The 17,245-nt window shown below is 43.0% G+C and overlaps 1 protein-coding gene across 7 annotated transcripts; it reads right to left on the reverse strand.

The window, feature by feature from the left end:
• Positions 1 to 747: 747 nt before the first annotated feature.
• On the reverse strand, positions 748 to 17,241 carry LOC110491398 (kinesin-like protein KIF20B). Of its 7 annotated transcripts, none has more exons than XM_036946238.2 (27): positions 17,131 to 17,241; positions 16,746 to 16,860; positions 16,535 to 16,624; positions 16,303 to 16,440; positions 16,051 to 16,189; positions 15,682 to 15,866; positions 15,538 to 15,592; positions 15,182 to 15,391; positions 14,909 to 15,092; positions 14,673 to 14,819; positions 14,408 to 14,570; positions 14,094 to 14,312; positions 13,836 to 13,954; positions 13,611 to 13,740; positions 13,273 to 13,477; positions 13,125 to 13,186; positions 12,901 to 13,020; positions 12,609 to 12,756; positions 11,346 to 12,479; positions 11,096 to 11,229; positions 10,816 to 10,977; positions 9,765 to 9,920; positions 8,808 to 8,999; positions 6,300 to 6,365; positions 6,053 to 6,188; positions 5,812 to 5,945; positions 748 to 5,218 (listed from the first exon to the last, which is right to left on the reverse strand). In XM_036946238.2, the coding sequence occupies exons 1-27, from the start codon at positions 17,229 to 17,231 to the stop codon at positions 5,111 to 5,113; spliced, it is 4,752 nt and encodes a 1,583-aa protein (XP_036802133.2). In that variant the 5' UTR covers positions 17,232 to 17,241; the 3' UTR covers positions 748 to 5,110. The 7 variants fall into 7 exon arrangements, with proteins under 7 accessions (XP_036802133.2, XP_090058056.1, XP_090058054.1 ...); XM_090201930.1 differs by having other exon boundaries at positions 8,826 to 8,999; positions 13,836 to 13,945; positions 17,131 to 17,231; XM_090201928.1 differs by having other exon boundaries at positions 13,836 to 13,945; positions 17,131 to 17,231.
• Between the last annotated feature and the right edge of the window lie 4 nt (positions 17,242 to 17,245).

Genomic DNA, 17,245 nt, shown 5'->3' on the forward strand with positions numbered 1-17,245 from the left:
TGCCAAAGTTTAACAAGAAATTTGCAGAGTGGTTGAAAAACAAGTTTTAATGACTCCAACATAAGTGTCGGTAAACTTTGACTTCAACTGTATATATGGGTATGTTTGGGGTCTCTTAGAAATGTCCTTGTTTTTGAAAGAAAAGCACCTTTTTTGTCCATTAAAATAACATTAAATTGATCAGAAATACAGTGGAGACATTGTTAATGTTGTAAATGACTATTGTAGCTGGAAACGGCAGATTTATGGAATATCTACGTAGGTGTACAGAGACCCATTATCAGCAACCATCACTCCTGTGTTCCAATGGCAGGTTTGTTTGCTAATCCAAGTTTATCATTTTAAAAGACTAATTGATCATTAGAAAACCCTTTTGCAATTATCAACTTTTGCACAGCTGAAAACTGTTGTTCTGGTTAAAAAGCAATAACACTGGCCTTCTTTAGACAAGTTGAGTTTTAGGAGAATCAGCATTTGTGGGTTCGATTACAGGCTCAAAATGGCCAGAAACAAAGATATTTCTTCTGAAACTCGTCAGTCTATGCTTGTTCTGAGAAATGAAGGCTATTCAATGCGAGAAATTACCAAGAAACTTTAGATTTCATTCAACGCTGTGTATTACTCCCTTCACAGAACAGTGCAAACTGACTCTAACCAGAATAGAAAGAGTAGTGGGAGGCCCCAGTGCACAACTGAGCAAGAGGACAAGTACATTAGAGCGTCTAGTTTGAGAAACGGACACCTCACAAGGCCTCAACTGGCAGCTTTATTAAATAGTACCCGCAAAACACCAGTCTCAACGTCAACAGTGAAGAGGTGACTCTGGGATGCTGGCCTTGAAGGAGTTTCCACATGTAGAAAATGGTAAAAATAGAGAAAAACCCTTGAATAAGTAGGTGTTCTAATACTTTTGATTGGTAGTGTATACTGAACAAAAATATAAACGCAACAGGTAAAGTGTTGGTCCCATGTTTCATGAGCTAAAAAAAAAAAGAGATCCCAGAAAGGTTCCAAAAAGCTGATTTCACTCAAATTTTGTGCACAAATTTGTTTACATCCCTGTTAATGGGTATTTTTTCCTTTGCCAAGATAATCCATCCACCGGACAGGTGTGGCATATCAAGAAGCTGATTCAACAGGATGATCATTACACAAGTGCACCGTGTGCTGGGGACAATAAAAGGCCACTGTAATATGTGCAGTTTTGTCACAACACAATGCTACAGATGTCTCATGCTGACTGCAGGAATGTCCACCAGAGCTGTCGCCAGAGAATTGAATGTTCACATCCGGCTTCACCTGCGGGATCATCTGAGACCAGCCACCAGGACAGCTGATGAAACTGGAGTATTTCTGTCTGTAATAAAGCCCCTTTGTGGGGAACAAAACCAATTCTGTAATATTTGAATCATATTAATGAAATTGGAGCCAAGTCCCATATGTTCCAAAACCGACCAAAGATATTACCACTCTATTCTATCAAAAGCTTTTTATGCGACGAGAGATTGGAGTTTTGGCTTCTGATGAAGCATATAAGATATGTAATAGACGGAGGTTATCTGAGGATAATAGCTTAACAAACCTGCTTTGGTACAAATGTACCAATTTGGGTAAGTTTCAAGGTGGGATGGCAGAATTTTGGAAAATGGTTTAATATCTGTGTATACCAAAGATAGAGGACGATAGTGAGAGCACTGGGTGGCATCCTTATGTTTAGTTAATAAAAGCTGAATTAGTGCTGCATTTACATACAGTCCAAATGAACGGCTGTGTTCATTATTTCAGTTCAGTGGACCCAATTGGTTCCAAAATGTTTAAAATATACCTCAGGAGCCATTTGCCTTTATTCATGTTATACAATACCCTTTTGAGTTCATGGAGAGAGATTTTGGTACGCTGGCTTCCTCAGTTGAGAAGAGGAGTTCTTATATCTTTTCAAAAGGACTCAATCTGGCTTGGTGAGGACTTACAAACAGAGGTGTACAATTCATTTCTGGTTCCGGTGGCATGTATTGAAATGGGCGGCCTATTCGTGTCTTTTCTTTTGGAAATTACTATGAATTAAATGACTTATTTCCTAAAACTTGTCAATACTAAACATCATATTAAGGTGTAAGACATTCATTTCGTGACAAGCAATAACTAGCAGGTCTATTTAGGCTCCAGCAGGTAGAATTTGTCTGTCCACAATTCAACTGTGGGAACATGGCGACTCTCAATACCTGGCAACAGAAAGAGCTGGCCGCTACTATCTGAGATAGTTGGCAAGGAGATTGATTATCTCTGCCCTCAATTTACAATTAAAACCGGTAAATTAATTATTGGTTGATCCCTATTCAACCAAAGTGGAAAGCCTGGAGAGAGCCAATCCAACAGAGGTGTGACTCCATGACCTGGAAACAGCACAAGCTAAGTTGGAAAGGATAATAAACTCCTAAAAAACAGAATCGCTCTAAAATAATTCCTGTAAATTCAATGTGCGGGTCACAGGACTTGAAATTGGTGTGGAAGCAGGCAACTCAACTTCCTTCAAGAGCAATCTTTTCTATGAACTGTTCGGCTGGAGAAGCTGGTTCCCATTGCGCACCGCACCGGTCAAATCTGCAATGGCTCTGGCTGTATGATTGTATGGATCCAGAGCTTTGAAGTCAAGAGACAAATTGTTTGCCTTGCAGCGGAATCTGGAGGTCTGACCTACAAAATATGCAGGGAAGAGGAGCCGCATATACCCAGACCTGAGTGCCAAAACAGAAGGTGACCTACAACATGGTGAGATCCCAACTATGCAAGCTAAACCTGAGCTGCGGCTTCATCCACCCATCAAAGCTCACCTTAACCTTCCAGAACTCAACACAAACGTTTTCCACTGCCAAGGAGGCTCAAGACTTCGAGAAGCACATCAAACCCAACATGCAAGGGGACAAGCCGACAAAAAACAACAGCCAAGTATTGCAGAGAACAAAAAGCATGTAATCATTGGAAACATGTTTTCAATGACAACAGCAATGACAGACACAAACACTGGCCAATGTCCCATTAATTGCCCACCGGAGGCTGAACCCGACTAGCTGTGAGTGGGACCTGTCAGGGGCCCACCACAGAGAGGGGGCGAGGGGTGAGAGTTGAAATGTATCACTCTCCTTAGATGACAGCCACACCTGGGTGCCACTGAGAATAAATGACCGTGACATACACTTGGCCCCAGTCGAGCAGGATTAAACCACGCCTACTCTATCCTCCAATGTGTCCCATGTGTACTGCTCTCTGATCACGGGCTGCATCGCCAATGTACATTGACAAAAACATATGGCATTTGCCATGTTCCCTGTAGTGTGTACACTTTTTTGTCAATATAAAAATAATTTCTTCTAAAAAGCACAATTCAGTTTTTTTTCTCTCAAACATAATGGAAAATGAAAAACAAAATGACAATATTCACATACATAGGTTGTTAGAAAACCAAGACACTGATTTCCAAAAGAGGTCAAAACAATTTTTTTATACATGTCTGTCTATACAGTGGGGCAAAAAAGCATTTAGTCAGCCACCAATTGTGCAAGTTCTCCAACTTAAAATATGAGAGAGGCCTGTAATTTTCATCATAGGTACACTTCGTCTATGACAGACAAAATGACAAAAAAAATCCAGAAAATCACATTGTAGGATTTTTAATGAATTTATTTGCAAATTATGGTGGAAAATGAGTATTTGGTCACCTACAAACAAGCAAGATTTCTGGCTCTCACAGACCTGTAACTTCTTCTTTAAGAGGCCCCTCTGTCCTCCACTCGTTACCTGTATTAATGGCACCTGTTTGAACTTGTTATCAGTATAAAAGACAACTGTCCACAACCTCAAACAGTCATAGTCCAAACTCCGCTATGGCCAAGACCAAAGAGCTGTCAAAGGACACCAGAAACAAAATTGTAGACCTGCACCAGGCTGGGAAGACTGAATCTGCAATATGTAAGCAGCTTGGTTTGAAGAAATCAACTGTGGGAGCAATTATTAGGAAATGGAAGACATACAAGACCACTGATAATCTCCCTCGATCTGGGGCTCCACGCAAGATCTCAAAATGATCACAAGAACGGTGAGCAAAAATCCCAGAACCACACGGGGGGACCTAGTGAATGACCTGCAGAGAGCTGGGACCAAAGTAACAAAGCCTACCATCAGTAACACACTACGCCGCCAGGGACTCAAATCCTGCAGTGCCAGACGTGTCCCCCTGCTTAAGCCAGTACATGTCCAGGCCCATCTGAAGTTTGCTAGAGAGCATTTGGATGATCCAGAAGAAGATTGGGAGAATGTCATATGGTCAGATGAAACCAAAATATAACTTTTTGGTAAAAACTCAACTCGTAGTGTTTGGAGGACAAAGAATGCTGAGTTGCACCCAAAGAACACCATACCTACTGTGAAGCATGGGGGTGGAAACATCATGCTTTGGGGCTGTTTTCTGCAAAAGGACCAGGATGACTGATCCGTGTAAAGGAAAGAATGAATGGGGTCATGTATTGTGAGATTTTGAGTGAAAACCTCCTTCCATCAGGAAGGGCATTGAAGATGAAACGTGGCTGGGTCTTTCAGCATGACAATGATCCCAAACACACCGCCCGGGCAACGAAGGAGTGGCTTCGTAAGAAGCATTTCAAGGTCATGGAGTGGCCTAGCCAGTCTCCAGATCTCAACCCCATCTTTGGAGGGAGTTGAAAGTTCATGTTGCCCAGAAACAGCCCCAAAACATCACTGCTCTAGAGGAGATATGTATGAAGGAATGGGCCAAAATACCAGCAACAGTGTGTGAAGACTTACAGAAAACGTTTGACCTCTCTCATTGTCAACAAAGGGTATATAACAAAGTATTGAGATAAACTTTTGTTATTGACCAAATACTAATTTTCCACCATAATCCTACAATGTGATTTTCTGGATTTTTTTTTTCTAATTTTGTCTGTCATAGTTGAAGTGTACCTATGATGAAAATTACAGGCCTCTCTCATCTTTTTAAGTAGGAGAACTTGCACAATTGGTGGCTGACTAAATACTTTTTTGCCCCACTGTATGTATGTATGTATGTATGTATGAGAGAGTAAGAAATAAACTCTCAGACACTTTGGACCAAGTTTGTATTAATTTCCTTGCTGTTCTCGACTGTAGCTGCCTCTTGAGAATGAGACGGTTGCTTTCTCTCATCTTGATCAAGACCAAGGATCTGCAACATAAGAACAAGACAACCCAATGTTAGCTCACACCAGTGGTTTGTTAATACCACCTAAATAGATAAAGATTTGACACGATCCATGTCCAATTCATCTTTTTTATATTTTCACATTAAAAGAGCAAACTATCCAAGTCCTACCTAGTCTCGCGAGGCCATCCTTCCAAATCTTGTCTTGTTGACACGAATATTAGAAGTATGGAAAACGTGTATTTTGCATTTGAATGGAAACCCTGGCTGTTAATGCTCGCATTTGATTCGCTATTACATTTCCCCTCGGGAGAGGCATTTCCTTGTTTTTCCTACCATGTCAGGCAGAGTTTTAGAAGCCGATGCAGTGTTACTTATTTGTATCTTATGCTAGCTAGCTGTTTGCAAGTGGGGAATATTTTTTTAAGCACAACCTCCGTTTGGTGCTCTACCTTCATGAAATATTTATTAAGCGGCTACATGTCACTAGTTCCCATCTACACTCCACCATATTCTAGTCCCTTTTATCGTCGTCTGAGGAGAACTTTCCCAGACTTTCAAACAGAACGTGAAAAGCCTGAGCTTCGGAGGCCAAGTCCCACTCAGTTGTCACTCACCAGATGAGACGGGATGTCCAAAGGGGAGGAGATGTCGGTCTTGTACAGTTTCCTCTTGGTCCTCTTCGGTTTCACTGCTGTGTCTTTCTTTCGCTCTGTAGGTCTTCCACTTACAATCCCCATAACTGTCTTCGCTATGGAGAGAAAGACCGTTATAAAATAGAATAACATTTTGGCAGAATGACTGATGTGTGTGCAGTACACTGACAACAGTGACGGAGAACAGCCAAGTCTTGCTAACCTTTGCTTCCGAGCAGACTTGGGGAACTCTGGATGAAGTCTCCAATCTTCTGGAGGGTTCCATCCTTTTTGCATTTCAGACTTGCTGGGGTCTGTTGCTTCTTCTGGTCTGCTTTTACACAGAGCACGGTCGGCGACTGTTGACATGACGTACACACAGGATAACCTTTACTAGTGGCTTTCAAATGAGTTATGAGAAAGATCAAAGTTGTAACATATTTAAATGTTTGTCTAGATTCTCTTCTTACCTGTATGTTCACTCTGTTGTCCCTCCTCAACTTTATATTCTTTTTGTTTTCACTTTCCACAGGGTCCTGAGGCACAGAGAGACCATTTTAGAATTTGTGAGAGGACACACACACACACTGTTGTATTACAATGAAGGGCTCAATTCGTCAGGCAATCAAGTCAGAATGATGCAGTCCTTTGATGAATGTATAGCATAATTGAGATCTTACATTCAAAGGGATCTGCTTAAATCTGTGTTATGGGCAATTCCATTGTTTGACATACATTTGACCCACACTTGGGCTCCCAAGTGGCGCAGTGGTCTAAGACACTGCATCTCAGTGCTAGAGGCCTCACTACAGACAACCTGGTTTGAATCCAGGCTGTATCACAACCGGCCGTGATTGGGATTCCCATAGGGCGGCGCACAATTGGCCCAGCGTCGTTCGAGTTTGGCCGGCGTAGACCGTCATTGTAAATAAGAATTTGTTCTTAACTGACTTGCCTAGTTAAAGAAAGGTAAAACATTATTTATTTTTTTTACATTTTAAAGTGAAAAGTCTCAGCATCATTCAGTTACCGTGGAATTGAGCTAGTTTTTTCCAAAATAACTTTAAAAAAGGAGGAATTGCAACCAGGACCTTGAAATACTATCCAATCTGTCACGAGACCGGAATGTGAAGGGACTCAAGGGATTGCGCCTGTAGTTTTCCAGGTTCTCACAACTGTTTATAAACCCATTATCTGTTGGCATTACTCTTGTTTCTTTGGCACAACTCAATCCTGCTGAACAGAGAAGGGTGCTTTTTAGGTAGTTTCTCAGTTTAGCGAGAGAGGAGTGACATTGACCAGGTTTACATGCACACCAATATCCCATTATTATTCAGGATACGCAAGTATTCTGTTTGAGTCAACGCATATAAACATCATATCCTGTTTAAAATAACCCAAATAAGCTTGTATTCTGATTTTGAGAAACCCGAATAAGATGCTTGGGAAATTCGACGGGGTACTGTGGCATGTGAACATCTTATCCAGTTCGCTTTTTTTCAGCAGTCTAAGTATCACATAGTACCACCTTTTGAAGTTCAGATAGAAAGAGTAATAGTTGGAATAGTAACTAATGTGGAACGGACTGTATGCCTCTGATAATATTAACTCCTGCAGAATGAAGTGCTTCTTGCAGTAAAATTAGAGACCAAATGTTAATTTGAGAAATACCGTGAGAAAATGCAAATGTATTGTATAGGCCAATTTTTTTTTTACGTCATAAAAGCTGACTTAAAAAATAAAATAAAAAACTTTCAACCACAGAGTCGAAGACGAACTGAAATACTACCAGAAACATCCCAAATAGTTCACAGCTTTTCATTTCCTTAAAACAAACTGATGTCATTTCAACATTTTTGCACGGAAACATCTCCCCGGTACCTAAACGTTTTCGCTCTGCGAGAGAAACAGAAATGAAAGACAACTTTACCGATGTCAACTAGATTGTTGATGCATTCATTCTATTGATTTATGACATCATTCTGGTGAGCAAGGCTTTATTTTGTATTCTAGATCATCAAGTAATGACAAGGGAAACTGCATGTTTCTAACTATAGACTACATGGAACTCTTTCACATCAAGTAACTCAAGCTAGCAGTAAAATCAGATTTATAAACACTGATAAAACACCTCATGGCACAACGCGGACTGTAAAACCACAAACACATTGTAATACTGTACATTTTATATTGTAGATTTGTAGTGACAGCGTAGTGATGTAATAACTTATTGTATGATGCGTTGTTTTGTTTATGATGTAGGCCAGGGGTGTCAAACTAATTTTGTCGAGGCAGGCCCACATTCGTTCTTCAACGAGGTCCGGAGGGCCGCATGGAAAATTGGTTATATTTCCTATCCATCAAAATGTTTGTTTTTGTTGTTGTAGCTTTTGTTTCAGTGATTATTAGCGAGCTGGACAAAAAAAACTGTACGAATGCAGGTCCATTATCATTCCTACACAGTTTCAGTTTGGTTCTTGTCATTTTTTTCTCAAACTACCCACGGGCCGGATTGGACCCCGCACGGGCCAGATCTTGCTATACGTTCGACACCCCTGATGTAGGTGGTTAAGTTGCTGTTGTTATAAACCTGTTTGGAAACCAGGAAGAGTAGATGCTGTAAGAGTAGGTGCACGTTAACACCTTATCCTGAATAAGACCCGGGAAATGAGCAACTATCTGGAATACTGTGTGCATGTAAACGTGGTCACTGCCGTGTTTGTTATGCATATGCTGCTTGCTCTCTGGAAGGGCTGGGTTCTGCTGGGTAATACCCAGTCTGTTGAGATGTTCTCATCCTCTCACATACATGCACAAGCAAAATAAAAAAATGCAGGTCAACCCCAGGCTTTCCATGTCTAACATTTTGAGGAAGTGTAATGAGATTCAAGAGATATGCAATGTTATGGTTTTCAGTCAAATGAACTTGAGATCTACTGGACCTTATTTTCAGATATTCTATCTGTTATCAAACTCACATTTGATCTGATCTGTACCTTCTCCATCTCGTTGCTTTTTCTCTTCCTGGCTGAGCGGCTGATTTTGTCCTCTCCCTGCCTCCGGATGTTCAGCTTGTTGGGTTGCAGAGTGGTGAATTGGATCTCCAGCTCTGGTTTGGGGAAGCAATGCTCTCGGCTGCCGTCTGTGGACACCTCCGAGAAGTCCAGTTCCTGCCCAGACAGACAGGCCAACATTATACACACAGACCACAAAATATAAAATAGGAATGTTCTTTTTACACCCATAATGGGATGACTCCAGGGGCTAAAATGAACACCTGCCAAATGCTGGGAGATTTTTGAATTATCAGGTAAGATGTCTACTTCACCAGCCATGTTGGTGGGTGGTCAGGGCTCCACATTGTGAGCATTTCACTCGCATATGTGAATAAAAAGTCAAGTATGATCACATTTATAGCAAATTAAATGCTGCAGTAGCTGTTTTCAAAGTCTTTCTGTGCTGCAACACTGCCTGGCTGGGGGCTGTGCTTACGCACGTGAAGTGCTGAGACTAGGACTAAAGGAACAATTCATCAAAAGGCCACCTGGACTATTTACATTGACCCCCCCCCCCCCCCAGTGTTTTTACACTGCTGCTACTCGTCGTTTATTAACTATTCATAGTCACTTTATAAATTACCTCGACTAACCTCTACCCACGCACATTGACTCGGTACCGGCACCCCCTGTATATAGCCGCGTTGTTATTGTTGTGTAAATATTTTTTCTGTTACTTTCAGATTACATTTTTTTCAGTCAGCATTTCACAGTAAGGTAAAAAAAAGAAAATCTACCTGCCAAAGTGGCTGGTGGGCCAAAAAGTTACATTTAGGCCCTGGATGAGTCTATCCCTGATGTTGTGGCTGAAAAATGACAAGGAAACAGTCAACCACTCAGAATGGGAAGCAGCCCAATGATTCTCTGATCTATACTGACCTCTTGTGTTTGGAAGTTGGCGAGCTCCCTGAGTTCTCTCTCTTTGTCTGCTTTCCTCTCCTGTAGTTTCTGCATCTCTAATTTGAGGGCCTCGACCAGAGAGCCACTCTCCTCCCTGCTCTCTTCTTTCTCAGAGGGCTGCGTTGGCAAGGTCTCCTGAAAACAGAACCATTAGCATTAGAGGCGGACAGTCCTTATGGTGAGACATACTGTCAATTCCGCCTGTCAGAACTTCTCCCAGCTTTCCCTGCAACTACATATAATTTCATTGGAAGAATGTGATAAGACATAGGCTGGTAATATTCTGCTGAAGAGGTCTCTACACTACATCAGATGGATCAAAGATCATGCGACTAAGGCCTCCCAGAGTGGTGCAGCGGTCTAAGGCATCGCAGTGCAAGCTGTGTTACTACAGATCCTGGCTCGATACCAGGCTGTGTCGCAGCCGGCCGCCACCAGGAGACCCATGAGGCGATGCACAATTGGCCCAGAGTCGCCCGGGTTAGGGGAGGGTTTGGCCGGCAAGCATGTCCTTGTCCCATCGCACTCTAGCGAACTCCGTGGCAGGCCGGGCGAATGCACGCTGACACGGTCGCCAAGTGTACGGTGTTTCCTCCGACACATTGGTGCAGCTGGCCACCGGGCTAAACGTGCGTTGTGTCAAGAAGCAGTGGGTTGTGTTTCGGAGGACGCACGGCTCTCGACCTTCGCCTCTCCCAAGTCCGTACCGTACAAGAGTTGCAGCGATGGGACAAGACTAACCACCAATTGGATAACACCAAATTGAGGATTAAAAAAACTACAAAAAAGCGACTTGAATATAAGTGATGAGGTAAAAGGTTTCCAAAAAAAAAATAGACTGTCACAGAAACTCCAAAATGCTATTTCTGTGACCTTATTCTGTACTCATTTCATCAAAGGAAGTTCCCGCTGCACATTCACTGCCTACGCACTCAAACTCTGTTAAGTACTGCCTTTGACCCAGAGACACCATTACAAGCCCAGCAGTTTGAATGCGTTCATTATTCAGGGTCAGAATGATCCCATTTACCTCTTCAGTCTGCAGCTGCCTACAGCGGAGCTCTTCTGAACACCCTCTCAAGAACTCCAGGGCCAGGCACGGACTCTTCTCCTCCTCTGGCCCATTGGCTACCTTCATCAGAATGGCCTTCTCTTCAAGCCACCTCTCCGACTCATACTGTTCATTAGACAGCTAGGAGGATATCAAAAGGAATGGTTACTTTCCTCACCACGTGTGCGGACACCGTCCCATCTCAGACAGAAAAGTAAATGGCTGGAGTTTCAGGAGGGACGTCAAGTAGTGATCTTACCCTCAAGCGCTCTTCGGTCCGTTGACATTCCCACTTCACGTTCTCGCACTGGCCGGGACAGTCGTTGAGGACATGAGAGGACTTGGCACCGTTTGTGTTTTTCTGTAGGCAGCCACCCTTCAAACTTGTCAGCTCTTAAATCCAAAATTGAGACATTCCAGACAAATCCACTTAATGTTTCTGAATGAAGATACATGTTGAAATCAATGGGGGGGGGGGTGGGATTCTACAAAAGTGTGTGACCACTCACCCTCACTTAAAGCCTCAATCTCTTTCATCTTGGCTTCCAGAATCTGCTCTTGTTCGGTCTGTGTTCTCTCCTGCTCTGTCAGTGCAAGACGCATGTCTTCAATCACCTTTTCCTTGGACTTTCCATGACTCTCCACCTCCTCCAGTTTCCGTTGAGCCTCTTCTAGTCTCTCTTGCAGAGCTCTGCACTGGGCCTCCATCTCAGCCAGCTGCTTCTCCAACTCTGCAATCTTCTCAGAGCTGCCTCCAGAGGCCTGCACCTGCACCTCCAGGTCCACGATCTGCTCCTTCTGGTGGCCTGCCACCTTTTTGAGGTCGGCGTAACTCTTCATAATTTTGTTTGAAGCCCCGTTCTCTAATTCATAGCCCTGTAGGTTAAATTGGGCCTCCGACCACTGTGTCTCTAGCTGGTTGCAGAGTTCCTCCTGTCCAGAGAGCTGCTCTCTGACCTGGTTGAGCTCCTGCTCCAGGTCAGTTATCCGCTGGCTCTTCTGAACCGACTTCTCCACCACGATCTCACACTGCCTCTTCATGGCATCTATGGTGTCATGGAACTTGGAGTTGTTCCTCTGTGCAGAAGAGACCTTCAGTTCCTCCGCATCCTTCCGGAGTCGTTCTGTTTCCAAAGTCAAGGATTCAATGGTTTGGTATTTTTGGTTTGATTTGTCTTTAAGACCCTTCGAGAGTGCTCTGGCTGCTTCTAGCTCCTCTGGAAGCTTGGCGGACCTCTCAGTCTGTTCGGTTAGTTCTGTTTGGAAAGTTTTCACCGAAGACTCCACTTTCAATGATGTCTGCTGGAGCTGGAAGATGCCGTTGACAAGAGCTTTGTTGTCTTTGGAGAGCCTGGCTGTCTCTTTCCTCTCTTTCTCCAGCGAGGCCATAACAGCTTCACAACAATCAGTCTGCTCCTCCAGATCATCGCTGAGCTTCTGGACAGTCTGTTCGAATGAAACCCTCTCACGTTTGAGCTCTTCAGCGACGTCATTCTTTATCTCTCCTTTGACCGTCTCCAACTTCTGAACCTTCGCCTCGTTTTCTTCTTTTAACTGTGAAATGGTCATGTCTTTTTGGCGACATACCACCTGGAGTTTCTCCAACTCGTCTGCCAGAATGAGACGCTCGACCTCAAGACTCCCTGGAGAGAGTAAAGGAGAAGGTCAAACAGATACAGAACTCTATAAGTAAATGGAAACATAAGGACTATTAGCCTGATACAAGAAGAAACCCTTTCATGTGTTTGGGTGGGGGGTGGGGGGGGGACTACCTTTCTTCAGCGCAGGCTGATCAAGATCTTCCAGGACATCTGCACGGCGTTTTCTGCCCTCCTCAGAACTGGGACTGTCCCGGCTCATACATTTACAATTCTGTTTCAAGCTCAGGATCTCCTCCTTGATGGAGTCAACCAAGGCCCTCTGTTGACAAAAACAGTGAAAGGGAATGCATATTATCATATACAGAGGTTCTGTGATGGATCATACTACATACACTTCAACTGATAACAAAGCAACCCCACATATGCCATTAATGCAGGTGCAAGTATGAAATAATTTACTTACATCCCTAGTTGAAGCATCACTATTCTGGTCCATTGCTTCCTGCAGCTTGGTTTTCACATTGTCTTTCTCATGGCAGGTTTCCATTAAGGCCTCAAAATTCTGTGTCTGAGATTCCAAATTCTGCACGCAATCAAAATATGGAAAACCATCAAGTCTAACCCAACCTTTCATTCAGTGCTCATATGCAACAAAAACATCAGGCATCAATATCAAGCCAGGCTTACCTCCTTCGCTTCCTCTAGCTGTCCGCACAATGTTTTCATTTCAATGCTCATTTCGGCCATTTCTGTAAACAGAAGGAAAACACACTTGAGCTAAATACAGAATATTTATCATGATCAAATCCCACTAAGTGAGACACATTATACATACCATTGGTTTTGAGTTTGAGTTGCTGTTGGGTCTTGAAGAGCTCCTCTGATAAGTCGTCCAGTTGCTTCATCAGGCTGGCCACAGTGCCAGGAGACTCAGGCAGGTCCACCAGGCAGGTCTGTGCAGCCTCCGCATCCCTCCTGATTCTAGCCAGGTCGTCTCGCATAGTGTCAACGATCCCCTCCAAGAGCCCTACCTTATCCTCCTGTGATGGAAAACAAAGATATCAGAACTAAAGTAATCATGCTATTCAAACAAGAACAGGTAAGGATGTTAGTGGTGAAGCTGTATTTTCTGCCAGATCTGATATTATGACCTGTGATCTGAATGAGACTTACCCTTGTTGTTTCCTTGTCACAAGAGACACTTGCACACTCGCTGACACTCTTGCCGACTAAATTTTTCAGGATTTCCAACCTCTTGTCCACTCGGTCCTCGGTGATCTCCCTCTCTTTCGCAAGACGCTCGCTGCAAGACAAAAACATTGTTCAGTCAATGCATCTACAGACAACAGCTAAGATTGACAGCTCTTTTAAAGAGAGGGAAATGCATTGACTCCTTACTTGTAATCACTTTCCATTTTGGAGAATAGCTCCATGAACTCGATGGTGACCTCTCCACGGATGTGAGACTCCAAAGCCAATTTCTCAGCTTCCTCCGTCAGAAGCTTCTCCTTTAGTTCCTCCACCAGAGCAATTAAAATACACAACAAAATCAATATTTAACAGTCAGTGAAAATGAATTAGTATCACAACATATTGAATATGGACAAAACATACATTGCTGAAGTCCTCAAGTGCCATCTTGTCCTCTTCTCTCACCTCAAGAATGGTTTCCTCTGCCATTCCCTCATCACAACTTTCCTCTTCATCATCCTCATCTTCCTGCAAATCCTCCAGAGTGGTTTCCCAAGCCACCATGGAGCTCTTCCTCCTAGTCCATAGGTCTTTGCAGTCAGCATTGTTGATGATGAGGGACACCTCCCTGGCAGATATCTTCGGGGCAATGGCAAGGACTGGTTTGATATTGAGGACCACCACCTGAGGCCATAAAGAAATAAGATAAATTAGCATTTTTTCCCACCTATATTACCAACCACAAGCTTCCGCTTCCTTATAAAGCTCCACCGACTGACCTTTTGGGCGACAGCAGAGAACTTGAGGACGTTGAGCATCTCGTCGTACATGGAGGCGCATTGGTTGATGTTGACGATCATGCAGGCTTTCCCTCTACCAGAGAAAAAGCCCTGGAGGTAGTGTGTGAGCTTGCTCTCTCTGAAGGGCACACTTTGTCGAAACCTGGAAGATATGTACATAAAAGGAGCATTATATTGGTTTATTAGAAACAAACACACAGTCAGTGTGTGTAAAAGCATTAATCTCTACAGGTCAAATACTCACTTGGCTTGTTGGTTGAGCCTCAGAGTGTTGATGCATTTGCCCAGAATCAGCAATGAGGTGTTGATGTTGCCAGCCTCTTTTAGTTGCACTCCTTTATTCTGAGTCCTTCCACATCTCTCCGATCCAGCCAGATCACACAACGACAACCTTAGACATAACACACAACCATGAATAAAAACAGGACAAACTGGAGAAGAGCAAGGGGGAAAAAAACACTGAATAACTTGGTCACATACTCGCTAATTGTGTGGACTCTGGGTACACCAACATCTTCAATACGCAAGATCCGAATGGAGAATATGCTATGGCTTCTGCTGGAGACGTTGTTGAGCTTCGTGCAGGAGAAACTCTGGTTCTTCTTTCCGATCTTCATGATTTTGTACGCCTCCTCGAAATTGTTTACTTGAACCCACTTTAGAGCTACAAGAGAAACCATGTATGTTCTGTATGAACTGAAATCCCATAGCATCTAGACTAATACCTCACATATTCAATCAAAGGGATATTACCTTTCACAAAGGTGTTGCCATTGATGTCCTGGGACAGCCGAAGGACGGTTCTCCTATGTGAGCCATTAGGAATGGGCTCCAGTAGGTCGTGGATATTCTCATTGTAGATTTCACAGAAGGACACCCACACAGAGTATTTAGTGTGGGAGTCCACATCCAGGCAGAACCTGTCTCCTTCCCCCTGATCACTGACATCGCTTAAGGAAGAACCTGTCAATCAGACAACAAATCTTACATTGATATAACAACAGTGTCAATTAAAGTGTTTATTTGGTGTCAAATTGAGTATCAAGAAATTCTCAAAATACATAGCTGCTGTACTTAAAATATTCAATGCCCGGAAAAAAGTTTCTTACCCTCCAGTATTGTTGACCTGCAAGTGGAGCTCATCGTACTTTTCAGAAAACCACTCTGAAGAAAAGAAAGATGGAAAGAAAGTAGTCAGACTCATGTACATTTCAGAGAGAAAGCAAAGTGGGCATTCTGCTGGTAAACCTCACCTCCTTTGACAGTCTCAAGAGGTTTAGCTTATTTGTAGTCTCTTCATCCTGCTGGAACTTTGTGAGCCTGGTGAAGTCTCTGCATCGATGTGGTTTGACGTCGTTCCGCGTGTAGACTCTGCCCTCAATGCTGTTGAAGATCACGTTCAACGACCTTGGCAAAATTCCACCATCACTCTCAGGGCCTGGAAGTAAAAAATAGATTAAGGGTTAAAAAGGCACAATGCCAAAAGTGTTTAACATGAAGCTGTATCTGTCACACAATTTTTTTATTGTGGTGAGCGACGGGTATGAAACAGAGGTCAAAGTGCACATTGGAAACATGCAACAACAAAAAATAATAATAATAATTTTTCAATAGATTCTGACCGAGTAATGTGAATGTCTTCCCAGCGTTGGTGACTCCATATGTGAAGACAACAGAATTCCCTCCTTCTAGAACATCCCTTACCAGACGTTTCACTGTGCCATCAAACATCTGCCTCTGTGTAGTGTCAGGGCCATACACCTGGCATGGATGGGGGGGGGGGGGGGGGGTAAAGAAAAATGTCCACACTAATTTCTTAGAAAAAGTACATCTTTACAAATAGCTACTAATCAAACAGCCAGCGAAGGCCTTACCTGGGTGAACTGAAATCGTTGGGCTGTCTGAGAGACTGGTTTGTCACCGTCTGAGTGACTGGTTTGTCGTCTGGTTGATAAAGAGGTCCTAGGTGCCCTGAGTAAAACGGTGTCTGGTGGTTCCATGGAGACACATTCCTAGATTCAAACGGAGGAAAAGGAGTATGTACCACAGCATTCGGATCAATCATAATGCTCCTTAGTATACTGAATGTGTGTCATGGGAAAATACCTGAGATTCACCACTTTCATTCTCTTCTGCGGTAAAGGGACGTATCCTGAGGTAGGCCCGCAGATGCTCTTTCTCAAATGATACAGAATCCTGTAGGCAGATAAGTAGACAGCATTTTATTGGGATTTAGTTAAAAGATGAAGCTATGAAACAAATTCCTACATCTAGCTATATAGCATAACAAGTTAACTCGACACATCAAGAAACCAACCTGTGGCATAGCAGATGGAATTGCACAACAATCAGCAAACAAATTCTCTCTCAAATCCTCAACCACAATCGGTCCCACTTTCGCTGGTTTCTTGTCCAAACACGTATCCATCACTCTAAAAGACAGACATTTTACATTGCTTATGATGTCCTTTACTCTGATACAAGAATTTCGCTACACCCGCAATAACACCTGCTGAACGTGTATGTGACAAATAAAATTTGAATAAGCTAGCTAAAGGCTAGCCGTTAGCTAAACTAGCTAACTAACGTTGCGTCACTGGAAAGACGACATAACGCGTTGGCTTAGAGAGTCCAAAGGTTATGCACCTATCTTTTGTAGCTATACTTATAAAAACGTTGAAATACTATAATAACTGACATACTGTGTATTTTTATTCACACAAACATTGATCTGCAGTCCTCTCGATCTGGTTCCAAACAACCTGGCCGGTATAATTTTCAAACTGGACCAATCAGACAGCATGCTGCAAGCAACAA

This window comes from Oncorhynchus mykiss, chromosome 16, assembly GCF_057628025.1.
Source record: "Oncorhynchus mykiss isolate SJ-2025 chromosome 16, ASM5762802v1, whole genome shotgun sequence".
NCBI classification, from domain to species: domain Eukaryota; kingdom Metazoa; phylum Chordata; class Actinopteri; order Salmoniformes; family Salmonidae; genus Oncorhynchus; species Oncorhynchus mykiss.

Excerpts from the sequence above, each read along its gene's own strand:
- LOC110491398 (XM_036946238.2), bottom strand. The coding sequence starts at position 17,231 with ATGCTGTCTGATTGGTCCAGTTTGAAAATTATACCGGCCAGGTTGTTT. Across the intron at positions 6,189-6,299 it reads ACAACAGAGTGAACATACAG|TCGCCGACCGTGCTCTGTGT; the intron begins GTAAGAAGAGAA and ends TCATGTCAACAG. Across the intron at positions 5,219-5,811 it reads TGGACATCCCGTCTCATCTG|ATCCTTGGTCTTGATCAAGA; the intron begins GTGAGTGACAAC and ends CTTATGTTGCAG.